Source organism: Nothobranchius furzeri, chromosome 10 (assembly GCF_043380555.1).
Source record: "Nothobranchius furzeri strain GRZ-AD chromosome 10, NfurGRZ-RIMD1, whole genome shotgun sequence".
Taxonomy (NCBI): Eukaryota; Metazoa; Chordata; class Actinopteri; order Cyprinodontiformes; family Nothobranchiidae; genus Nothobranchius; species Nothobranchius furzeri.
The window spans coordinates 44,756,919-44,783,238 of record NC_091750.1 but is presented as its reverse complement, the minus strand read 5'-3'; the positions used below and the strand labels follow the sequence as shown (position 1 = coordinate 44,783,238).

The 26,320-nt window shown below is 41.7% G+C and overlaps 3 protein-coding genes and 1 long non-coding RNA gene across 4 annotated transcripts; 3 read left to right on the top strand and 1 right to left on the bottom strand.

The window, feature by feature from the left end:
* The first annotated feature begins 3,115 nt into the window (after positions 1–3,115).
* Positions 3,116–11,448, top strand: rsph3 (radial spoke head 3). The gene is made up of 8 exons (XM_015960706.3): positions 3,116–3,351; positions 3,906–3,981; positions 4,058–4,184; positions 4,256–4,401; positions 6,162–6,365; positions 6,861–7,023; positions 7,111–7,197; positions 11,098–11,448. The coding sequence occupies exons 1-8, from the start codon at positions 3,233–3,235 to the stop codon at positions 11,130–11,132; spliced, it is 957 nt and encodes a 318-aa protein (XP_015816192.1). The 5' UTR covers positions 3,116–3,232; the 3' UTR covers positions 11,133–11,448.
* LOC139072212 (uncharacterized) lies at positions 8,214–8,457 on the bottom strand. The gene is made up of 2 exons (XR_011521803.1): positions 8,366–8,457; positions 8,214–8,298 (listed from the first exon to the last, which is right to left on the bottom strand). It is a non-coding gene; the product is annotated as an uncharacterized lncRNA (long non-coding RNA).
* Positions 11,449–12,489: 1,041 nt separating the features above from the next.
* On the top strand, positions 12,490–19,212 carry bud13 (BUD13 homolog). Its single transcript, XM_015960705.3, has 10 exons — positions 12,490–12,673; positions 12,798–12,888; positions 13,401–13,485; positions 13,554–13,790; positions 16,958–17,259; positions 17,330–17,438; positions 17,596–17,734; positions 18,325–18,506; positions 18,663–18,744; positions 18,854–19,212. The coding sequence occupies exons 1-10, from the start codon at positions 12,534–12,536 to the stop codon at positions 18,945–18,947; spliced, it is 1,461 nt and encodes a 486-aa protein (XP_015816191.1). The 5' UTR covers positions 12,490–12,533; the 3' UTR covers positions 18,948–19,212.
* Positions 19,213–20,232: 1,020 nt separating this feature from the next.
* On the top strand, positions 20,233–21,218 carry snrnp35 (small nuclear ribonucleoprotein 35 (U11/U12)). Its single transcript, XM_015960704.3, has one exon. It carries the CDS (start codon positions 20,368–20,370, stop codon positions 21,028–21,030), a length of 663 nt encoding a protein of 220 aa, XP_015816190.1. The 5' UTR covers positions 20,233–20,367; the 3' UTR covers positions 21,031–21,218.
* Positions 21,219–26,320: the final 5,102 nt, after the last annotated feature.

Sequence of the window (26,320 nt, the reverse complement as noted above, 5' to 3'; positions counted from 1 at the left end):
GCCTCTTTCAAAAGCGGGAAGTGTGGATGGAATAGGCCTTGTTCAAGATGAGCCAGTTTTATGCAGATTAGATCACCGGTGATCTGCACGCAGTGCCTGCCAGTTAGATTTGTGTCCGACTTGACGCCGACTTGCTCTGACGTCATGCCTACGTAGGCAACGATAACCTCATGAGATCAAGGTGGCCGCAGATTTTGGAACAAGGCGCTGCAGTTTCTCTCCACCGGCTGCCAAACCTAGAGCATGACGGGAAATGCCTGGCTCTCACCTGATCTAAGATCTGATTGGTTCACATTCTGATCTAAACATTCGGTGGTAGAACATGAGATGTTAGTTGGTCACATGTATTCTGTAAATCACGTTACGTTGATGATGACAACTATTTAGGCCATAAAGAGAAATGTGTTTTGTTTTCTTTTCTCACGTTTCCTATGAGCACACTAAAGCTACAGCTGATAACCTTTACTAATTATTACAGTCATATCTTCATATACAACATATGATATCCACAAGCATGTGAGGATGTGTTTCAGTTGTTAACAGGCACCAGAACTGAAATAAATAATTAAACAAGTATGAACGCTAACGCAATATCTTCATCCATCATCATCCACGAGCTACACATGTAAGGAAATCTGTCCGACTTAAACGCCGGCTTTCAGCCACTCCCCCTGCTGCGTCCGTCTGCTCTAGTCTGTTTTCCAGGCAAGGCGCCACTCAACTCGAACAAGGCCATAGTCTCCACCCAGGCCTTTACCCTCACTTTGATGTAGACAAATATATAATAAGCTACTTGTATGCCACAGATAACCTTACGAATTTAAAAGAAACAACACAAAATGACTGTTCTGCAATTAAAATGAATTTAAAACATGGAAATCATGTTTTTCCCACGATCTATGCTCCAGCCATACTAAACAACAGGAAACCGCGAGATTTCACGCATAACAAAAGGCAAATTTTTCTAAACCGCCCAAGAACACAACTAATGTGCTGCAAAAATTATTTCATTCAGATCATCACTGGTTAAATCTGCAGCAGACAGTTAACATTAGTAGGAAAAGTATCATGGTGTGTTTAAATCAGTGATGGCTTGTAAAGGAAGTGATGTAATCAGAGAAAAAAAGCTAGTAAGATGAGAGAAGTGGGAAAACAAGGTTGATAGTGTGAGTAAAGTGGGAATGGGTGGGCATGGACCAAAAGGGGTTATATGGGGAATTCCTGTGGATGTAACTATTGAGGAAATAAAAACAAATCTAAAAGGAGGAAATGTGAAGAATGCAATGAAAACTACTCCGATAGTTTTGTTACAGGTTGAAATGGGGGAGATGCCTTCACAATTAAGATTTGACTTGTTGAAACTTAATTAATGGGCGAGTGTGCAGGGAAGTGAAGGGAATGAACATATGTTAAAAGAAGAGATAATAATAGGTGGACCTTATGGTAATAGGAAATATGAGAGTGCAATAGGGAAATCATGCACATTAGCGGAGGTACTGAAGTTGTATGATTAAGTACTGGATAATAAATTTTTATACTCAGATACTCCTGTTTGGCTGTTTCCAAAAGTTTATGTAGATTTCTTTATTCTGAATGAAATTTTTAAACGGAAAGGGACAGGGAATTGGGATTTTATGGTGGCACATAGGTTAAAGGAGTCTTATGGTACATTCCTTCCGATTTATACTGATGGTTCAAATGAGTTGAATAAGGGTTTAACTGGTTTTTCATTTTGGGTTCCAAGTTTAGATATATATAATAAGAGTAGATCGCCCAATGGTTTGTCATTTTATACAGTGGAAATGTTAGCTATTTCTTTTAGTTTACAGTGGATAGAGCAAAACAGAATTGGGAATTGTATTATTTGTTCAGATTCAATGTCGGCATTAACGTCAATCAGTACGTTGTCATCAGCTACAAGAAGGGATATTTTATATGAAATATATGAATGTTTGTTCAGATTACATGAGATTGATTATGTTGTTAGGTTTATGTGGGTTCCAGCTCATAGGGGGGTAGAGGGCAACGAAATGGCGGATTTTTATGCTAAACAAGCTACTCGAATGAATGATGTGGTGGACATCCCATATAGCATGGCAGAAATTAAAGGATACTTATGGAAAAATGGCAAGAGCATTGGATAAGAGTGGAAAAGGGAAGACATCTATATAAAAGGGACAGAGTGGGTAAAATGGAAAACATTCCAATGTGTAATAGGAATCAAATGAAAATTTCAAGACTGAGAATGGGGCATGCGGGTTTAAACAGTACACTCTTTATGATAGGAAAACATAATGCAGGAATGTGTAGTTGTGGAAAGGATAGAGAAACGGTAGAACATGTGTTGTGTAAATGTGACAAGTATATAAAGAATAGGAAAATATTATCTAGACAATTAAAGATGAAAGATAATGAAAAGTTGAATTTGAGGAATATATTTATTGGAGGATTAGATGTTTATAAATTACTAATTGAATTTTTAAAGACTAGTAATTTAATAAATAGAATTTAATTAGAACAGTTTCTCCCTATTACGACTCACACTCCCACACAGAAAGTAGCGGAAATGCACCTAGAAGTTGGTTGCCACCCGCCAATAAACAAGAAGAAGAAGAAGAAGAAGAAGAAGAAGAAGAAGAAGAAGAAGAAGAATTGTTACTAACCCTCATTTATCATCCAATGAAAAATACATAATTAACTTAGTCATTAATTTAGCAAAATATTATTTACATAAAATTATTTTTCAGAAAAGTATCCCCTCCTTCTATAATTTCAGAATTACAGACCTTATGAAATATTGGAACAGCATTGAAAAATTAAAAAAGAAGAACAATAAACTAACAAAGACCATCAACTTATTTCATCATTTCAACTTAGACACAGCAGACCCCTAAGTGTTATGTTTCTAAGTTATTTATGTTTTCGTCAGTTTTTTGTTTATTTCTTTTTTTGTTTAATAGTTTCCTAATGATGCATGTATGTTATTGCAATTGTAAACAACTGTAAAATGTGATCCATGGATATATTGAATGTATTTTCTGAATGTATTGACAACAAGTTAATAAAACCTGTTTAAAAAAAGAAGAAGAAGAAGAAAGTGACGTCACGCACGCTAACCTGTTTTCCTAGAGACGTCACGGCTGCTACAGCTGTTACCACGGCAACCTTTTGCTAAGTTGTCACTTTCAAACACGTACGCTAACTATTAGCGTTAGCAGCCAGTTTCAGAAGGATGGATCGCGTTTCTCAAAGCCGCGTGGACCCGAACGGGTTGTACATATTCTCAAGTCGTCCCAGACCCGTGGAGAGCTGCTCCAAGCCCAAAGAGACTCCACTGCGACCGGTCATTCTGTACGTTTGTGCTGGTAATGTTTGACTAGCAAAACCTAAGTTCAAACTTCCTAAACGTGCTTTTTTGGTTTAAATGAAGTCCATAAGACTTTTTATTGTCTTACGGTAATAACCTTAAGTAGCAAAACTGAGCATGCTAACTCTACAGGCCATTTTGCAAACAACGTTGGATTTATTTGTCTCGTTGGAGAGCAATGTCTGCAGGAGATTGTTTCACTGTGAAAATTTCAATTTTCTTCTGTTTCTACAAAATTCTTTCAGTTTATTTGAATTTTTCCCCCTAAATTCTATGAACACACAAGAATTTATAAAAAGCAGCTTTTGGTGTAATTTAACGTTTAGCCTCACTTCTGATAATCATGTTATTACATACAAACCACTTCTCTGTGCTTGTAAAAACTGTGTTTACTCTTGCATCACCCACAGCATCACCCACTCCCTCATGTCAAACACCTTATCAGCAACAAGCGGTGCATCAGCCAAGCACGTGGAAGAGCTCACCTAGTTCAGGTGCTAATGAAAGGTTTGCATTTGCCTTTTCTGTGTTAATACAGGTCACAACGCCATTATGATAACATTATGGATGATCGCCGAGTTGTCAGACGCCATGCTCAGCATACCATACCAACAGTATGTATGAATCACCCATTTATGTGTTTTTATTTGTTGTTTGCTTTTACCTCTATTTTATTTCCCCTACTGACAGAAAGCTCAGCAACCCTCTGCTGGTATCAGAAGACAGGCGGCGATTGCTCGTAAACAAGCTATAGTGCAGGCTGAACCTGGGACTCCTAAACCGCTTCAGGGCAGACTACATACTAATGTCCAGACAGGTAAACCCCAAACCCCTAGCCTGAACCTGTGACCTCTTGGAAATATGTATCTACATAAACTTTGCTTTCAGAGCTTTACCTTGAGGAACTGAGTGATGTCATCACAACTACTGACATTGAGTGTCAGACGGATGACTTCATAGACAGACCACAAACTCCACTCTATATACCTACCAAATCTGGCAAAGATGCTGAAACCCAAATAGAGGACGGCGAGGTGGGTAGATGCAGTTACAACTAGGGTTGGGCATCGAGCATCGATTGGAACCGGTTCCAACTGTTAGTTTTTCCCGGAATCGTTCAAAGTTTTTATTTCGATTCCTATTTTCGATTCCTGGAATGCCTACCGGAAGAGGAATCTGCGGCCGATCTCCATGAAAAATAAACGTGATCTGCAAATTCTGATCAACGCTTTTCAGAGCTGATCACACCAGCTGTCTGTGAGCAGCACCGTGTGCCTTAAATGCGTCTGCTGAACTTTTACTCCGTAATGTAAACTTTAACTCCTGCAGTGTAGAGGGAACTTGTTAAAAGACGTCAACACGGTGGATTTAATAGAAGCTTTAAAGAACAAACTCTGGACGGTGTGAGGTGTTTGTCTCACTGCAGAAATAAAAACACACACGGAGCGTCAGCGTGTGTGTGTGTGTGTGTGTGTGTGTGTGTGTGTGTGTGTGTGTGTGTGTGTGTGTGTGAGAGAGAGAGAGAGAGAGCATCAGCAGGCTCAACAATAACCTGTATAATAATTAAGGTCATCATGCTAGAGCAGCTTCTCGGGTGGACCACACCAGCTTCTGCCACAATTAATAATAATAATAATATTAATAATAATAAATCACACACAAAGTTGTGAACATCTTAAGTTCCTTTCTGAACTGTTTCTGTTGAGTTTTAATGTTTAAAATCTGTTAGATTGTTACTGACAGCAGCTACGTTTAAGTTTCACTTCCTGTTCCGACTGAACGCTGCAGCAGCATGGAGGTGTAGTTCTCAGTCATCCTGGACATGATCATCCTGAGAGTTTTAGCTGAAAACAGCTGGACGTTTCTGGATACGTTGGAGACATTTAGCCTCTCATCCCAGAGGCTTCTTCCAGACTTTGGTTGTGGTCAGAAACAAACACACTGGTTGTGCTGCAAGTCTTTTTCTTTTTGTCTCCAAAACAGGTTTTTGTCTAAATGAAGGTGATGTTATTGTTCATAGAATTAAAATTCATGTTGAAGTTAAGATTGTTTCATCAAGTAGGACCTGTGGTTAGCTGGCTCATGTAAAACATGTCATGTCTTGAAAGAATCTGAATCGGGAATCGAAAGGAACTGGAATCGAAACAAGGAATTGGAATCAGAATCGTTCAAAATTAAACGATTCCCAACCCTAGTTACGACATACACACACTAGTACAAAGAGTCAAGACACATGATCTCAGATATCTCTGATTTAATGATACACACACAGTGGCACCCCCAAGGGGTGGGCATGGCCACCCCACTGTCTACACCCAGGAAAGACCGATATTCTTTAATAAGTCATATTAATGTTTATTTTTTAATGAAATTTTATACAGAGCACTTATTGCATCACTACAGGCTAAACTTTCCAGATTTACCAAAAGGATCAATTTTGTGCGCCACCCCATAATTTTCTTTGGCCCCATGGCCACCCCATGAATCTTTTCTGGGGCGCCACTGTACACACAAAGCTACATATTTCGCTTTAGCCCTGATTCATTTTAATCTATTTATGACTATTTAGTTATTTTTCTGTTTTTGAAAACCATCTCAAGACCCCGTGTGTATTTTTTAGTGACCCACAGTGGGGTCCCGACGTTTGGGAACCACAGCACCAGCATACATTAGCAGACATTTTTATTACTATTTTCATATTTGACATGGCTTATTTCGTTATAGAACAGGGTGCAAATGATTAAAAGTGTTGTTGGTTTGATAAAACCCAAAACTTTTGTGGGTTCTTCTTCAGTTGTTTGACTTTGATAGTGAAGTCCAGCCAGTCTTGGAGTTTCTGGTGGGAAAAACGATTGAACAGTCCCTACTGGAGGTATTGGAGGAGGAAGAGCTAGCTACCCTGAAAGCACAGCAAAGAGCCTTCAGAGAGCTCCGAAATAACGAGCTGGCAGAGGTGCAGCGTCTCCAGGAGCAGGAACGACGTCGCAAGGAGGAGAAAGTATGCAAACACCACCTTTGACTTCTTCTGTAGATGAGTTCAGACAAGAACATAGGAGAAGTTCTGCTGAAACTGAGTCTGGTTTAACGTTTTATTTTCTCATCTAGAAAGACTCTTCAAACCGCATATTTTACAGTCAGTAAATGTAATGCCTATGGTTATGTGTGGTTATGTGGATTTCACTTGTGAGTTGGAGAGACGTGCTTGTTGCCAGGGAGACACAATCATCAGATTTCATTTGATTAACATAAAAGTTCACAGACCTGATGAAACGGATCAGCTCGTTTTGAAACATGAAATCTGTTAATATCATTTAAAGTTTTTTTTTCACACACTAAATAGTTTTTTTAGAAAATGATATTAGGAAGTGCTTACTTCTGCATTATTTTAACACATTTTACACAGATTCTCAATGAAAATGTAAATATATTTTTTTCAATTCTTTAAGCAAGAGTGCAAATGAAGTCCCTTTAAAAGCATGTGCACGTATCGCAGGAGCGTCGAATTGCCCAGCAGAGGGAGAGGCTGAGGATGGAGAAGGAGACCATAGAGAAGATCACTGCTCGGGCTTTTAGCCAGCAGTACCTGGCTGGCCTCCTGCCTGCAGTCTTCAGCTCTCTGAGAAGAGATGGCTTCTTTTATGATCCTGTGGAGAGAGGTGAGCGTTCGCCGTGCTGCCTCGTGTGAGCACCACTGCATGGTGTCTAGGGTAGCATTTTTTAACATTTGTGGTTCTGATTTGTAGATATTGAGATGAATTTCATGCCATGGCTCATGGCCGAGGTGCACAGCAGGTTGGAGGAGAGAAACTCAATGAGAAGTCTTCTGGACAGTAAGTGATTCTTATTAACTTGGAGGCTACTATTTTTCTTTTCTCACAAAAATGGCTCAAACTGACATGTAGCATCAGTTTTATTTATCATTGCTCAAACTGGAGTTACCCATTTATTCTTCTTCCCTTTCTTTTAAAAACCATCAGTTCTGCAATTTCTGTGATATTTCTGGAAGTTAAACATCATAATATTCAGCAGCTTGTCCTGTTCTTTGTGGGAGCCACTTCTGGTGTTCAGACATTTTATACTTTTAAAATATTTAACTTTTTGTGTGATTTTTCACCTTATTGGAACTAATCCTTTAGTTTAGCTACTTTAGTTCACTTCAACCCAGAGAGTTTATTCAAGCTTTAAAACACAAGACTCTCCGCTGTTATTATCTTTAACTGTTTTTGTAAAATAAATAAACCTTTCACCAAAATCCAAATCTCCTCAAACTCATCACTCCCCTCTAACTTTCAGCTGAAAAATGATTTTCCAGCTCAGTTGCAAACAAACTCTTACTAATCCCACACACACACAAAATATACATCAAATGCCTTTTTTAATCAGCTGTGAGGAAATGTGTTTGTTTTGTTTGCAAACTCAGCCGGTGCATACACCAAAGTGGAAGAATAGGTGGGTTTGGGTGGGCTGCTGCGTTTTTGCTAGCAGGAGATTTTATGTTTATGTTTATGTTTATGTATTTAGCAGATGCTTTTTTCCAAAGCGACTTTCAAATGATAATCGGCATATTGCCCTTGAGGCTAGCAACAACAATGAGTGCATTTACATGCAACCAGTAACCCTTTTAAAACCCGAATATTCACAATAACCCGGTTCCGCAGGTCCATGTAAACACTGCCAAAAACCCGGATATGCTCGTAACCGGAACCCGGTTACTACACCTGGGGTAACCCTTTTCTAACCCGAATGTTTGGTCGTGTAAACGCATATCGGGATTTCCCCATCAAAGTGTCATGGTCGGTGGTATATGCCTAACCCACGACATACAGAATCAATCCACAAGTCAGGATTAGAGTTAAATAATGATTTATTATAAAGGAGAAATTGCAGGAACAAAATGTCAGGCTGGACTGCTGGGATCCGGTGGGGGGAGTCTGAAGGACGAAAAAATGTCAGGACTGGTTGCAGAAAAATGGGAATAATGGATCAGTTAAGACTTACGGTCTGAAGGTTCAGTTAGAATGTTCGGGAGAGGTTGGTTGTCTGGTCTGGGGGTGAAGCAGATGGCTTACTGAGTTAGAGGAAGCTGAGAGTCCAGGCGAGGAGGGAGCTGAGCAATTACTGAGCAGGAGATCCAGGAGGAAGGTGGGGAGCCGGCGTGGGGGAGACCATGGGAGGACGCTGAGAGGCGAATGGCAGGTTGACCAGGTAGTAATTGTAACAGGATGTCTGGGTGAAAAGGTAGGAAGACAAGTGGTCAAAAATCATGAAGAGCTCAAAATCCAGATAAAAGTCAAATCACTAGGAGATACAAGTTGTTCGGCTGTTAGTTGAGTACCCAAGTAGAGTTAATCATCCAGCAAAGTGAAGCCGCCTCTCAGGTGCTTAAATATCCCCTGGCAGGTGATGAGTGGATTGCTTGCAGCTGCTAGCAACTTCCCCACAACCGGACACACCCACCTGCAGAGGAAAGGAAGCTCAAAAAGTAAATCAGAGAAAGATGACACCCCCAGACCGTGACACAAAGCGTGTGTTCTGTGCATGCTCTGTTCACAAGGAATCTTGGTCTTTTGAGTAGCGAGACGTCTTGTATGCACCAGAACACCGGAAGTAAACAACAAGTCGGGAGCAACATGGCGAGTCGCGGTACAGCACCACGCTTTTGGAGTGACAAAGAAACTAAAGCGCAAACAAACGCGGTCGCTATCTCTTCCGAACTGGGAAACATGTTGTTGTTTTCACGGATACCGGAACAAGAAGAACCGGAAATGACGCATATTGCGTCTGGACGTTGTCCATACGTCTTGACGCTACCCCAGCATCCGCATTTAAATCGGGTTATGCAAGTTAGGGGTAACTCTTTCTATTTATGCTTGTAAATGGGTTATTGTGATCAACTCAGAAACCCGAATACCGACCTTGACCCTATCATAACCCGGATATTGGCTGCATGTAAACGTAGTCAATAACAACAACAACAACTTAACATCAATCATGGAGAGGAGGGAACAAGGAGTGGACAGTAGAGAGGGGGGACAGGTGCAGGCAAGGTGCTAGTTAAGAAGATGCTCTCTGAAGAGCAGGGTCTTCAGGAGTTTCTTGAAAATTGAAATGGAAGCCGCTGTTCTGGTAGTGCTTGGAAGGTCATTCCACATTTGTGGAACGATGCATGAGAAGAGTCTGGATTGTCCTGAGCGTGGTGTAGGCACTGCTAGCCGATGATCCTGTGATGACCGGAGCGGCCGGGCTGAGACGTAAGCCTTTGCAAGAGGATTCAGGTAAATGGGAGCCGTACCATCTCGGACTTTGTATGCTAGTGTTAGCAATTTGAATTTGATGCGTGCTGCTAGCGGTAGCCAGTGGAGCTCAATGAACAGAGGGGTGACGTGTGCTCTTTTTGGCTGATTGAAGACCAGACGCGCCGCTGCGTTCTGGACCATTTGAAGAGGTCTCACAGTACAGCCTGGAAGACCAGTTAGAAGGGCATTGCAGTAATCGAGGCGGGAGATGACAGTAGATTGCACCAGGAGCTGGGTGGCATGTTGTGTTAGGTATGGTCTGATCTTTCGTATGTTATACAGCGCAAAGCGGCATGAACGAGCAACAGAGGCAACATGATCTTTAAAGGTCAGGTGTTCATCAATCACAACACCCATATTTCGAACTGCCTTTGAAGCAGCCAGAGATAGGAAGTCATTTTGGATTGAGATATTGTGCTGTATGGATGGTTTTGCTGGGATGACAAGTAGTTCAGTTTTAGAGAGGTTGAGTTGGAGATGGTGGGATTTCATCCATTTTGATATGTCAGAGAGACAGTTTGATATTCGTGCAGAGACAGTGTGGTCGTCCGGTGGAAATGACAGATAGAGCGGGGTGTCGTCTGCATAGCAGTGGTAGGAGAAGCCATGTGATCGAATGATCTCACCCAGTGAGGTGGTTGTAAGGTTATGAAGTTCATGGTTTTCAACTCCATGTTGAAAACCATGAACTTCATAACCTTACATGGTGTATATGGCAAAGAGAAGAGGTCCTAGTACAGAGCCTTGGGGGACTCCTGTGGCAAGGTGGTGCACGGTAGAGGATTGTCCAAGCCAAGATACACTGAATGATCGTCCTGTGAGGTACGATTCAAACCAGGCGTGTGCTTTCTCTGTGATGCCCATGCTAGAGAGTGTGGACAAAAGGAAGCCATGGTTGACAGTGTCAAATGCAGCCGATAGGTCGAGCAGGATAAGCACTGAGGATTTTAGAACACCCAGAAGAAGACTGAGGAGCTCGTTGGCCAGTAAAATTACTTTTGACGAGATCACATCTTTTCAATCAAGAGCACTGAAACAAACATCGGGTTTAAGGGTCTCAGAGAAATGGTCCAAGCACAGAAGGAAGGATCTAAAACTCCATTGATATTTGAATGAATTTAAGAGCAGAAGAGACCGTTTGAGGGCAAGTAGAACACACTTGAATGAAAAGACTGACTTTTTGAGTGTAAACATTGTTTTGCAAAAGAGACCAGAGCAACATCTGAGAGTAAAAGCAACAAACAATGCTCTCAAATGGACTAATTAGGCTCTAAAGATAGGATTTTAATCCTGTTTTCTGCCCATTTTGCAGCAGTATGTTCTTACAGGTGATTTACAGTGATATAACAGGTGTTATTATGAGTGGCATTTAAGGGTGGCAGAAATATTTGAGGTCATCAATGTTCAACCTGTTCATTTTTCTGTTTGTTTCAGCCATGATCTCTGAAGTTAGTGGAAAAAACCTTTAAGGAGTGGAAGGATCAGGAAACACAGCCGGCCAGATCTACTCCATAAACAACTCTCTGGCACATAATTGCTCCTATTTACATGAAAATGGATATTTTTGTTGGTAAACTTGCTGTGACTACTTTGTTTGTTTACTTTTGTGCCATGTCTTTTAGGTCTCAGAGGATTTGTTGGGAACTGAAAGAGTTGTGTGATAATCTGGGTTATGAGTCTGAGAGCTTTGACATTCAATCACTTTTATATAAAAGTGATTTGAACTGCACAATTCTTAATGGCTTAAAACTAAAGTACATTAAACTTATTGGGGGTAAAATTGGACCATTTTGCTGTTTTTATTTAAGTGTGTAAAACAGATCTAAACAAATGTTTCTACAGAGCAGCTGCTACATGAGGTTGTGATTGAGCCACCATACACCACGAGATAAAGTTACAGTCATTAATGAGGTAGCAAATAAATAATGAATACAAAAAGGTGCAACAAGGAGGCAACAAAAACTTGTTAAAATATGATAAGAACAAATAAAAAAGATGCAAAACATCAAAGTACATTGTGTGTGTGTGTGTGTGTGTGTGTGTGCGCGCGCGCGTGCGTGCGTGTGTGTGTGTGTGTGTGTCAGAGAGAGAGAGATAGACAGATCCAGGGCCTAAATAAATCATTATGATGACATCACTGAGTTCCTCAAGCTAAAGATCTTAAATCATCACTACTTTTGAGTTACTGCTGGGAACAATAACGTGTTCAGTGTCTATCGAGTAGAGTCAGTTTCTAAATGGAGCTAAAGCATGTCTCCTACAGCACTGACAGAATGGTGATGGTGATAACAAATGTCGTCTTTGTTTCTGCAAATAGAATTAAAGTAAACATTAATTCTTCTTTTTTTTCATTATAAAAAATCTAATATTGTTTTACTGTGCCATCCTTATTTTATCACACAAAATTGAATTGTATTTGTTTTAATCATTTGTATTTCCAAACAAGAATCAAATGACCACTTGTTTTTTTTTATTATTATTTGTATTATTTTTTTTAATTACTGATTTGGTTCCCTGATGAAAGACTCCTATTATCAAAATTAACACTTGTTAATGTGATGCTTTTGTGTCCAAAATGAGGGAAAAAATGTCTGTTTGTCAGTGTTAATTATTCGTTTTATTTTTCTATTTGTTTTATTTTATTTATTAGCAAAAATTAGATGGAAAATCAAGCCATAGCTCATCCATTTTTACATCAAAAAGATAAGCGGCTTGTTTAGCAATTGAGTATTTTCAGTTTTACAACAAAAGCCAGATTATGACTCTTGTGGTATTTTTTAAAAAGAAAAATATATACCATAACAAGGATGGTGGAGCGGTTTACCCCTTTTGATCCTCCGCGCTATCCGTAGTTTCGGACAACAGTCAACATGGCTGCCTCCAATGGCGTCAGTAAAGGAGCTGAGCTTTCTAAAGCTGAGTACCTCAAACGTTATCTGTCAGCCAGCGAAGATGCTAGTAAATCAAAAGGAAAGATAAAAAAGAAACGACGCAAAGTTCCTGAAAAAGGGTGAGTTTGTGAGAGAGTTCTATAAAGTTTCTTTTCACTTGTATGCTAGCTGTTTCGCTAGTCACTGTGTCAGTTATCGCTTTTTTGTTACTTGGTGACATTTATTATTTTCCTTTTATTTCAGACTTAAAATAGTAGATGATGATATAGACTGGAGACAGATGGTCACAGAACCGAAGGAGATTGAAGAGGAGGAAGAAGAAGAAGCTCCTGTGGTAAACAGCTAGCTAACGTTAGCTTTTTCGAAAGACCTTAATTCGATTCAAACGCTTTTAAAGCAAATCTCTCCCTTCAGTAATCTCTGGCAATATTAAGACAGGCGTTCAGTTTTAGACTCCATACATTGGGTTGAGTTTATGAAAGTGTATTCACAAGTTTTTAGACACTAAAACTTGATCCCAAGTGGGTCAAAATACTTAGAATGTTTTTGTGCCATTTTAATAATTTTTGTTTAAAAAGATCAAGAGGAAGATATTTTGCACTATAAACAGGGCTAAACAAGTGCAAAATTATAGTTTTTTTTCTTGCAACAAATAATAATTTAATTTGTGGAAAAAAAATCTTTTTGCGTAATCTGTCCATATAATCCAGGAGGGAAAAAAAGCTGAATTCTGACATAAACAGAGACAAAAAAACACAAACTTTTATTTATTAGAAGGTTCTAATGAGTGATGTTTCCTCAAATGTTATGGAAATGCAATATGGATAAATTTGTGTGCCCACTAAGATTGCTGAATTCATTGACGAGCGACCAGAGGAGGTGAAACAGATGGAAGTCTTCAGGACCAGCAACAGATGGAAAATAGTTGGAGGTAAACGTGAAACACAAACAAAATCTGTTCCTTTGTTTAAGAAAATCATCATCTAGTCTTCCCTGTAGCTGATGAGAACGAGGAAGATGAAACAACGGGGGAACGTGTAGAGTCTTTGGAATCTAGCAAAATTCACCAAGACTCACCGGAGAGGTCATCAAAAGACATGAGACACAATTCTCCCATCAGAAAAGCAAGACATGACTCTCCGGACACATCTCCTCCAAGGAGAGGTCGCCACGACTCTCCAGACTTGTCACCTTCAAGAGGGCATTCAGGGAAATCAGGAAAGGGCCGATATAAAGGTGAGTGATAAACGTTTTTTTCTGTGTCTCTCATGGACAGGCATTTGTTTTAGCATCCTGTTCTCCACCACTGATTGAAGCATATTCAGGGTTTTTCCTGCATTCAAATTCGGCCGCCCCAGCCTGATTTCACTCTGCCCCCAGCTATATGGGTGTTATTTTAACTGCAGTTGCAGCGTTACGCCCCTACAGGGGCGCTGTATCAGCAGCGGCGCACCGAAAAGCACTAAAACCACTGCAGACAAAGAAGATCAAAAACTGCTTTTCTCGCTAGTTACATATCTATGGTTGGTGTTATTGACATCCTGATTTTCCCCCAGGCTCTTCCATATCAGAGCAGAGCTGTACAGTGTGACGAAAAGAACTGTCTGTGCGTGTCTGTCTATGTTTAAACGTAGCACTGGTGCAACATCTTTGAATTACTATTTTCCCCAGAACTTTATTGAACAAAGTTAGTTGCGTGTAAGAAAAATGCTTTTTACCGGCGCAGTGTGGTCATCTGGATGCAGTGGAGGAAAATACAGGAACCAGCAAAGGCAGAACCGGTCCAAAGTTTGGGATCAAAAGTGCAGCTACACGCAGATTGGCTAATGCTAAAGCTAACGGTTAGCAGTCTCACGATCAAGTGGTGCACAGAAAAATATATGATGGTAAAACTAAGAAAGACTAAAATCTACAAGCGGATGAAAAGTCCCCACCATCCTGTTTATTCTGCATCCTGCAGCGCTATGGATCAGAACCGCTGCAGATACGAGTCACATTACTGCCACAATGCTGCAGTCGCCATGGTAACTCTGTCTCCCTATCCCACCCTGGGTGGGACTGCGACCGGTGAAGGCCATTGAATCGTTTCCAGGAGTCACTGTGCCCTCTAACCCACATACCTCCTTCCCCTGTCCAAACGGAGGTGACGAGCGCTGCTTATCGCGGCTGCATGCACTGATGTGTGGAGAGTCCCAGACCCTACCACCCCACCTAGTGGACACTTATGTTGTGTAATGTCTGAAGTCTGTTGCATTTCTGTCTGAGGTGTTTTTTTGCATAGCAAAGCTGCCCTCCCTGTCTCTGAAGTGCCTTTTTTCCCTCCACCTGACCCAATCCTTATGTAAACCCTCCGGGTCGCGAATGACCACAGTCACCAATTCTTGTCATGTGTCTATGCCTATGTATGTATGTCTGATCTCAGAATTGTGTGTACTGAAACTCTAATTTCCCTCTGGGATTAATAAAGTATCTTTGAATTGAATGGAACGGCTATGGCAAGCCGTTGTAGTATATAATTAACAGACGCTTCTATCTTTCAACATAATTTGAACTGGATTATTGCCAACCCGTACATAATAGACATGCCACCATTACATTTTTAGCAGCCAAAATTAAATGTTATTACCATTTCTGATACAAATGCATATTAATGAAATGCATTATATAATTATATAAGTATCTCGGGGTCTTGTTCACGAGTGAGGGTAGGAGGGATCGGGAGATCGACAGGCGGATTGGTTCGGCGTCTGCAGTGATGCGGACGCTGAGCCGATCTGTCGTGGGGAAGAGGGAGCTGAGCCAGAAAGCCAGGCTCTCGATTTACCGGTCGATCTACGTCCCAATCCTCACCTATGGTCATGAGCTTTGGGTAATGACCGAAAGAACGAGATCGCGGATACAAGCGGCCGAAATGAGTTTCCTCCGTAGGGTGGCCGGGCTCAGCCTTAGAGATAGGGTGAGGAGCTCGGACATTCGGGAGGGACTCGGAGTAGAACCGCTGCTCCTCCGGATCGAAAGGAGCCAGTTGAGGTGGTTTGGGCATCTGGTCAGGATGCCTCCTGGACGCCTCCCTGGGGAGGTGTTTCGGGCATGTCCTGCCGGCAGAAGGCCCCCGGGTCGACCCAGGACACGTTGGAGAAGTTACATCTCCAATCTGGTCCGGGAACGCCTTGGGGTCCTGCCGGAGGAGCTGGTGGACAAGGCCGGGGAGAGGACGGCCTGGAGCTCCCTAGTTGGGATGCTGCCCCCGCGACCCGGACCCGGATAAGCGGAGGAAGACGAGACGAGACGAGGCATTATATTTTACTGCACATATTTATGTGTTATTGTGACTAAGATGAGTGTTATTAATATTTTAAGATATTTAACTATAAATATCAAATGGGAAAAAGGAACTAAACACCAATCTAATGCATATTATTGAGCCTTTCATAATAAGAGTATGTTATTTCAGCCTGATCATTTTGTTTTATTTCATATTTTTTAGCAGCAAACCAGTTTAGTTTCACTTGAAACGTTGTCAAATGGAATATTCAATTAGTCAACAGAAGCTTAGATTAGAACACTTAACGACAAAATATTTAGCCTTTAAAACAGTGAGGCAGTTGAATGCACAGAGTACGCATGTGCTGGCGCACGTTCAGGATGGTACCACCTCTGCCTCAGTTTGAGCCAGGAAAAACCCTGATGTGCATCCTGCATTCAAAAACAGAGGCAGCCTTAATTACAAGTTTTTTTTTTTTCAGTCTACTGGGTATTGGTTTCAATGATGCTCTATCAATAAGCATCAACAAAGTGCAGATCACCAGCTACAACTGTTAAAGAGCCTCAAACCACCAGAGGTTCTTCAAGCGCTTTGGGCTTCCTGACAGGGTTGCGGAAGGTGCTTTATAAATAAAGCTTTGATTGATTGATTGATTGATTGATTGAAGACATGGAATACCCACCCCCTTATTGTGTACAGCTCTAGTTTGGCTCTTCAGTCCAGTTGATTGTTGATGGTGTCACCCAGCTACTTCTAGACCTCAACCACCTCCTCTACCACCATCCTCATTGGTTATGTAGCTGTCTTCTTCTCCCAGAACATCAGTACCATCTCATGGACAAGGACAGCATCCTCCTCAGCCTGGCCCCCATCAGCTGTGGAAGAATTTAGGCTTTCTGTTGTTTAACCTAAATATTTTAAAACCGACGGGTGATAACAGTTTAGGTTTCTGAAGAATCTCCCCAAAAATATCCAACCTTCTGAGAATGGACATCTGGTAAATGGAACGCAGTTCATTCTAAACAAATTAATATCGTGGTAGTCCATTGAACTGTGTTCAATGAGTGTGTTTAACATCATCATTTTCCTGACTAATACCCTATTTTTGTTAAACATATCTGTGTTTTCTATTTTCCAGATTCATCTCCCACTAGAAGAAAGCCCAGCTCTTCGATACCAAGTAAACCATGCCCAGATCATCGTTCTTCACCGCAAGCTGATAGGAGTCAGAAGAGGCACGATTCAGACTCTGATCAGTCACCTCCACGAAAAAAGCCCCAGAAGAAAAAGCCTTCCGATTCAGACCAGTCTCCTCCGAGAAGACGCTCAAAATTCAGCCAGTCTCCTGACTCTGACCAGTCTCCACCCAGGAGGAGGCCACGGACTGGAAAGGACTCGGATGGAGATTTGTCACCACCTCGTAGAGCTGGAGCTTCACAAGTGAGGCAGGAGTGCTTTTCAAAAGTTCTCACAAAATGGCTGCAGGTTTTAAAAAAAGATGTTTTAACAGGGTCCGAGGATGCTTTCTGGTGGAAAAGCAGGTCTTGTTTCTATTGAGGTTTTGAGGGAAGAAAAGGAGGAAAACCGGCGCAGAGACAGAAGCAACCAGCCGCTAGAAGGTAGCATTTACACCCCCAAACTGGAGGACTTGTAAAGTGTTTTTTCATCAGCGTCACACATTTTTCAAGACAAACTATATTTTTTATGTCATAATGAAACAAGTCAATACTCAAATTATGTGTTTGTATTTCTTTCTTGTGGCTCTGATTGGACTAGATCAGTCCCGCGGTGCCCAGACTGTGTTTCGAGACAAGAGAGGTAAAAGGAGAGATTTGGATTTGGAAAGAGAAGATCAGAAGAAAAAAGCTGAAGAGAAAGCAGTAAAGGATGAGAAATATGCTCAGTGGGGAAAAGGGTGAGTGCAGCACTGAAAAGACACTAATGGGTGAATCGTTTCACTATTTAAAGCTGCAACAGCAAATCGACGAACAAGCTAGCTTTTAAACAGTCACAGAACTCTCACCCCTCCTGTAGGCTATCATCCACCGGATACCAGAACTCGCACTGCCGAACCAAACCAGATAGCGCTTAACACCAGTCGCCATTTTCTAAACGTCTTTTGTTGTCCATGACTTCAAATGGTGTTTTTCCTTTTGGGACTCTGGTAGTTTGTTCTAAAGTTGAAGCAGCTGTTTCTCCTTCTCTGATGTTACTGAGTGGAGAACCTCTCACACCGGTGGTGTCCTGTTGCTAAACACGTGAGTGTGTGATGAATAGAGGACCCAGGGAAGTGCGGCGGTTCGGTGCGATCAACAACCAGATGGTCCAGTTGTTGGTTTGCGACCGAGCCGTGTTATTGGCTGAGGACAAATCCATTAGCTTTAATCTCCACAAAATACACCTGTACTAAGTTAGAACGTTGTTAAGAGGCATGAAAAATGTTTTGAGACGGCTTGCTTTGCAGATTTGACATTTTAGCGTTAAAGTGTGTGTACGTGTGTGTAGGTTGGCTCAGAGCCAGATGGAGCAGCAGAAACTTGAGGATGCGGTGCTCGAAGCCCAAAAGCCTCTGGCGCGTCACTATGACGATGAGGACCTGGACCGCATGTTGAGAGAGCAAGAAAGAGAAGGGGATCCTATGTTGGCGATGCTGAGACGTAAGAAGGACCGCAAAGAAAAGACAAAAGGTTTTTACTCTTCCTTTACTTTATAAGTCTTCATTTAAGCTTTAACTGAAAATGTACTTCAGGGTTAGCAACCTCTCAGCAAAGCCTTGCTAACACGACTTTGACTCTTTTTCTATAAATTGTAACAATACTTGTGTTTCTTATCTGAATTTCCAGTGAAACCTAGGTATAATGGCCCCCCACCACCGCCGAACCGCTTCAACATTCTGCCAGGCTATCGCTGGGATGGAGTCGACAGGTATCTGCAAAGAAAAACCTCAACAGGGGACACACAAGCATCAAATCCAGGGGAGTTTAAGCTACAATAGCAGATTTTGATGGCATTTTTTTACATGGATGTTTTGCAGGTCGAATGGTTTTGAGTTAAAACGCTACACGCGGATGGCAGACAGGAAAGCCGTCCAGGAGGCAGCATATAAATGGAGTGTGGAGGACATGTAAAGGAAACGGAGACGAACGCATCAGCAGTACACCGTTTATAGTCAACAGACTTGTTCTTGTTGTTAAAACACATCGAGACACATGCACTCAACAGAAGGTATATTTTGTAATGGACCAATGGCGTTTTGGTTCTTTTTCCAGATCAGTTTGATGCTGTATTGCAGTCATGGTGTGACAACGTCTTTATCTCTTTGTTATAACTGAAGCAACGTGGCACGAGAACTGATGTAGGTTGTAATCTTTTAATAAATGATGTTTTTGTAAAGCTTCTGTGTCACAAGTATTTTATAAACAAGCCCTGATGCTTTTCATTAGGAGGATCTACTACCCTCATGTTTTATTCACTAGAACAAAGGATTTGTTCTGAACAATTCAAAGTCCTAAAATTGTTTTTTCACAAATCAAACTTTTCATTTTAATGTACTGGACCTTCTAAAAATCACAGAGTCCTAAATACCTCAACCCCAGACTGCAGGTCTCGTTTTACGGTCATGTAGAGAGGAACTGCAGGTTCACCATTTAACTTCGGCTAATGTATTTATTTTTAAATTTGAGGTTTTGTGTTGGGGAAAAAAATAATGTTTTGTGACTTAATATTTTGATAATTAAACGATTAGAAATGAATCTCCACCCCCACCCCCACCCCCTGCAAAAAGCCTTTTAGTGTTGGGCTCATTATTAAAACTAAAGAGAAATAAACACACCTGGAAATAAGATTGTTTTATTCTAATAATTAGTAGTATTTCATGTTTTCATGTTGAAGCCTAAGCCTTTTTGTGTACACAGAACTTCACTGGGCAGATTTTTGTGATTCCTTCATGAATAAATCTTTGTTACTGTTTAAAAACATGAGCACAATTAAAATGTACGCAATGAGTTCAAATAACGGTGTGAAATGAATTCTTTCTATTATTAAACAAAAACACATATGCTCACATTAGATCATTTTTATGCACCATAGGAGATGACACCACTTTTTATTTTGTTTTACTTGTACAATGATAATAAAGGCATTATGTTCTATTTTATTCTATTCTAATTTAGGATGTTTTCCCAGGAAACTTAATCATAAATCTGTAACTTTCTGAGGAAGGCTATAGAAATGCGGAACAAGTTTCCTCGTATTTTATTTATAAGACTATGTGATACTTTAAATTGTTAATGTCTTCGTTCATTTTATTTTATACGTGTCCTGTGGTTGAAAAGGTGGGGAACGAAAGAAACGGGAACCATTACAATTCTTCCAAGCGCAGCTTGTTTCTTTACGGACTGTTTTTGTTGATGCACAAGTCTTCGGTCGTACTAGTTTATTTTGGTGGCTAACTTCTGTATGTTTATGTCGATGCTTCTGACCCATGTAGAGGACTAACCGACCAGAAAACTACCACTGAAACACAACCGACTTCTCCGTCTGGCTAACATGTCTGACTGGTGTCCGTTAGCGAAGCAGTACGACCCGCTGATAGCTGGCAGCATCGACGGGACGGACGTGGAGCCCCATGACCGGGCGATATGGAGGGCTATGTTTGCCCGCTACAAACCCAACAGAGGCGTTGTAGGAGACCCGCTGCTCACTCTGTTCGTGGCCCGTTTGAACCCGCAGACCACCGAGGATAAGCTGCACAGCGTGTTCTCAAAGTACGGTGACATCAAGCGGCTTCGGCTGGTTCGGGATGTGGTGACGGGTTTCTCGAAAAGATACGCCTTCATTGAGTACAAGGAGGAGCGGTCCGTGACCCGGGCCCACCGAGACGCTAACAAGTTGGTGGTGGACCAGCATGAAGTGTTTGTGGATTTTGAGCAGGAAAGGACCCTTCAGGGATGGGTCCCGAGGCGTCTCGGTGGCGGGCTGGGAGGAAAGAAGGAGTCCGGACAGCTGCGCTTCGGCGGCAGGGACAGGCCTTTCCGGAAACCCATAAACCTTGGGTCAGGACCGGTGCAGCAGAGTGATTGGGGCAGAGGCTGGGACAGACATGGGGGGAGAGGACGGTACCAACAGAGAGATGCAGGCTGGGACAGCAGAGACAGGAGGGACTACAGGGACAGAGACCGGGAGGACCGCAGGCACGGGGACAGGAGGTGATCCTGGATCCAGAACTGTCAGGACGGTTCGGACAGCTGTCACCGAGCTATGAACATTATGGTTGTTATTTTAGATTGTCCAATTTTTTTCTTTTTTTTAATAAGTATATTTCTGAAGTGGACATGTTAAAACTCATCCGTCAATCATTTAGTTGTGATTAAAGGATTAAAACCAACTTTCAAATCTGAGTCTATACAGTCCTTAGCTATTCTTTTTCAAATCTTCTGTGTTTTTGTCATTTATCCAGGTTATTTTTGCCCCTTGAAAAATGTTTGAAGGTTCTAAAGTGCTTAAAACTATATAACAATATCATTAGCTCTGGTTACTATACAGTTCATCTGCAGTTATTAATCTTCCGACCTGCTCTAAACCTCTCGCCAGTGACAAGAAAACCATCAAAATAGTTTGCAAATCTTTAAAAGTAACAATATGTTTAAAATGTGAGGAACATTTGGCCAACAGGTATGAAACAAATAAAGAAAACAACAAACATGAAAATAAATGTGTTTATTTTAATTAGAAATTTATAATCATTTCTTCTCATACTTGTATTTTCTCTAACATTTCCCTAAGGACATGTTTACAACATAAGATTTCTGTAAAAGGAGAAGCAGTCAGTAACTGAGCCCCTGCAGGGTTTTATAAATAAACTCCTGCCTGCAGGTAAAGTAGCTGTCTAAAGAAGGTCAGTTGGATCTTTGCAAAACTAGAAAAAGAGTGCACAAAATAAAAAGAAGTAATCCGATTGTGAAAAACAGGACGGTTTTCTTCACCAGAGTCCATCTGTTGGTCTGGTCTGTGCGGTCATGAATAGACACACCTGAGCCTGTCTCCACGGATAGGACCCCATTCTCCAGCTGATCACGGCTGCCCATCTTCACCGCCTCTATGGAGACGTTCTGTAGGAGCTTTGTGTTCCAGCAGAAGATTTCACGTGTGAAAAAAACTTCCCAAAGCATGCCTGGTTCTGCAGACACTGGATAAAGACTCTGTAGAGTCCCGCATGTGGTCCGTGCCTTTCTGCTGTGCTGACTGGGATCCCTTCAAACCGGAACAGGCCTATGGTTCACTTTTTATCCCGTTGGAGCTTAGAACACCAGCTGCTGTTAAGAAACTCCCAGGAACTGATCTCGGTTCTCTGGCAACCGACATGAAATGAGGCGTGAATATAAACACCGATGCACGCACACACACGGGTTTCCAAAAATAGAAGAAGTATTTAAAAGTGCTATTTTTACATGAGTTCAAATAAACCTTTTAACTTGTACCATAACCGGCGCCGGGTATTTTGGCCCCCACGAAAAATTTTTCATTTTATGAATTTAATTAAAAATATATATTTGTGCCCCTGCCAGTCATGGACCTTTAGAATCATCCTAACATTTCCCCCATCATGGCTTCCCTGCCTTCTACACATGATGCTCTTTTGTATTATATCTGAAAATGTGTACGGAAGAGGATTAGGGCCACTGAAAATAAAAGAAAGCCAATTCTGACTTATTTCTCAGGATTATTAAAGTTAGAATTCTGATTTATGAGAAAAAAGGTCAGAATTATCTTTCTTTACTTTTTTCTTTTCTGTGGCCCTAATCCTCTTCCGTATGTCTTTTAGTTGTGGGAAGAAGGGTTATGTTTATGGCGCCTCCTAGTGGACCTGAAGGATTATTGCCTCATAAGCAGCACTGTGAATACACAAACCAGCTATGATCGTGCACACAAACCCCTGGGAGAGGCTCATAGCATGTATTTAGCCAGAAATACTGAGACTATTTTCTTTTGAAACTAATTATAAGTTATTATAAATAACTATTTATAAGTTATTATAAATATCTGTTGGCTAAGAATGGATGCAACTCCTTGATCAATCATTATCTTATTACATTATTGGACAGCATTTTATTGTTGAACGGGTTTTAGGAGTTAAATGGTGTGCTGAAAAGGATGCGTTCAAGATTAGGATAACTATAAGACACATGCCACAAACAAGACGTGGTCTCCTCTCATTTGTCTGTGCCATATATGACCCGTTGGGTTTCAACAAAACTCATTCTGCAAGAGCTGTGTGGCAAAAAGAGCTCCTGGGATCAGGACATCCCGCCTGACATGGCACAAAGAACACAAAAATGGCTTTTTGATCTTACAAAACTTCATGATTTCACAGTGAGTCGATGCCTGAAACCAGTGGGTTTTGGAAAAATCCTCTCTGCAAAATTACATCATTTTGCAGATGCAAATGAAAAGGGCTATGGAGTTGTGACTTATCTTCGGATGGCAAACGGCAGTGATGTAACACGCTGCTCTTTCATTATTGCCAAGTCCAGAGTTTCACCACTGAAACAAACAACAATCCCAAGACTGGAATTAACAGCGGCTGCTGTTGTAGTAAAAATGGACAAACTAATGAGAAAAGAGTTACAGGTGCCTCTGGAAGAGTCTGTGTTTTGGTCAGACCACACTACTGTTCTGAAGTATATTTCCAGTGAGAACATCAGATCCTTTCGGGAGGGACTCGGAGTAGAACCGCTGCTCCTCCGGATCGAAAGGAGTCAGTTGAGGTGGTTTGGGCATCTGGTCAGGATGCCTCCTGGACGCCTCCCCGGGAAGGTGTTTCGGGCATGTCCTGCTGGCAGGAGGCCCCCGGGTCGACCCAGGACACGTTGGAGAGGTTACATCTCCAATCTGGTCCGGGAACGCCTTGGGGTCCTGCCGGAGGAGCTGGCCGGGGAGATGACGGTCTGGAGCTCCCTAGTTGGGATGCTGCCCCCGCGACCCGGATAAGCGGAGGAAGACGACGACGACGACAACCAACATCAGATTCAAAACATTTGTAGCAAACAGTGTCCGACATCAGAGACAACACAAGGCCAAGTCAGTGGATGTATGTGAACTCTGAGTTAAACCCAGCTGACAATGCGTCAAGGGGGGTGACTGCAGATGCATTCTCTAAGTGTCACAGCTGGATCGCTGGGCCAGAATTTCTTGCAAAAAATGAAGAACACTGGCTGGTCTTCCCAGACGTGAAAGATACATTAAGAGAAGACGTTGAAGTCAAAAATACAATCAGTGTGAGCGCCACAGAAGTGCACAAGGATCCACTTTCTGAGTTCATCAGTAACTACTCAGAGTGGCACAGATTAAAAAGGGCAGTGTCTTGGATGTTAAAGTTTAAACAGTTGCTTCATGACCTGAGCCAGCAGAGAAAACTTCTGATGGCATGGCACAAATTAAAGATTTGTCAAGTCAAACAAAAATAACTGAAGTGGTTCAAAACCAAATGCAACGGTTTAGATCAACCTGGACAGCATCTTTGTTAGCTGATGCAGATGTTGCAGAAGCAAAAATTGAAATCATTAAACTTTGTCAAGGGCAAGGTTTCAGAGATGAACTCACAAATCTCAAAAAGGGTGAAAAACTGAAAAAGGGCAGTCATATCATTAAACTTGACCCTGTTCTGCAAGATGGGATTTTAAGAGTTGGAGGAAGGTTGCATCAGTCTGCATTGCCTTCAGATCTTAAGCACCCTGTGATCCTTCCAAAAAATCACCATGTTTCAACGTTGATTCTTCGACACATACATCAGGAAACTGGACACAGTGGGAAGAATTATACACTGTCAAGATTGAGAGAAAAGTTCTGGATCCCACAGGCAGACTCGGCGATTAGAAAGATACAGTCTAAGTGTGTGATGTGTAAAAGACTGTCAGCTAAACCTGGAGAGCAACAAATGGCCAATTTGGGGCGACGGTGGCACAGGAGTTAAGTGCTCGCCCCGTTATCGGAAGGTTGCTGGTTCGTGTCCCGCTCAGTCTGTCGCTGTGTCCTTGGGCAAGACACTTAACCCACGTTGCCTGCTGGTGGTGGTCGGAGGGACCAGTGGCGCCAGTGCTCGGCAGCCTCGCCTCTGTCAGTGCGCCCCAGGGCAGCTGTGGCTACATTGTAGCTCATCCCCACCAGTGTGTGAATGTGTGTGTGAATGGGTGAATGACTGATTGTGTTGTAAAGCGCCTTGGGGGGTTCTAGGACTCTAGAAGGCGCTATATCAAAAAATACAGGCCATTTAATTTGCCACTGGATCGTTTGACACCTGACAAGCCTCCATTTACCAATGGGGGTATAGAATACTTTGGTCCATTTGATGTCAAGTGCGGATGAAGTACAGTCAAGCGATATGGTGTCTTACAATTAGAGCAGTACACATAGAAGTCACCCATTCACTTGAGACTGATTCATGCATAAATGCATTTAGAAGATTTATTGCATGCAGAGGTCAAGTGTCTGTTATGAGATCAGATAATGGGACAAATCTGGTGGGAGCAGAAAGAGAGATGCGTGAAGCAACTAACGGCTGAAATCAATCTAAAATCTCAGATGTGCTCCTTCAGAAAAGCATAACCTGGATGTTCAACCCACCTGCCGGTTCACATTTTGGGGGCATCTGGGAGAGACAGATTCGTTCTGTGAGGAGAATTCTTCACCAGGTACTAAAACAACAGCTTCTTGATGATGAGCGCCTTCAGACAGTGTTTCGTGAAGTGGAAGCTGTTCTTAATGGCAGACCAATAACAAGAGTGTCAGATGATCAAAATGATGTGGAGGCACTCACACCAAACCATTTGCTTCTTCTTAAACGTCAGCCAGCATTACCTCCAGGGTTGTTTCAGAAGGAGGACTTGTACGCAAGGCGAAGGTAGAAACAAGTCCAGTATCTTTCTTAAATGTTTTGGAAGCGTTGGACAAAAGTGTACTTGCCTCTTCTACAGGAGAGACAGAAGTGGACAGTAATGAGACAAAATCTCAAATCAGGAGATGTTGTTCTCATTGTTGATGAAACATCACCAAGAAATTCTTGGCTGATGGGAAGAGTTGAACAATCGGTTCCAGATTCACATGGACTTGTGCATCGTGTGTTTGTTAAAACCAAAACTAGTGTCCTGGAGAGACCTGTGGACAAGTTATGCTTGTTGCTAGAAATGGATGTTTAATCAATGAATGTTGAAATACTTTGGTTTGTTTCATTGAAGATGATTTTAATGACATGTGTGTTTAGTTTACAAAGGATATTGAATGTACAGGCTGACTGAATAAGCAATGTTTCTGTTACATATGTGCCTGACTTGCGTATAAATGACATCTTTTTTTTTTATCTGGTAATTGTTACGTCACAGCAGTAACAATTAGGGGCCGAAATGTAAACTTCATTTAAAGTAAATTTGAGTTAAGTCATATGTTTGAGTTATTCTGACAACCCGTTCTTTGGGCTTCCATAGTTTCAGACAGGAAGTGATTTTTT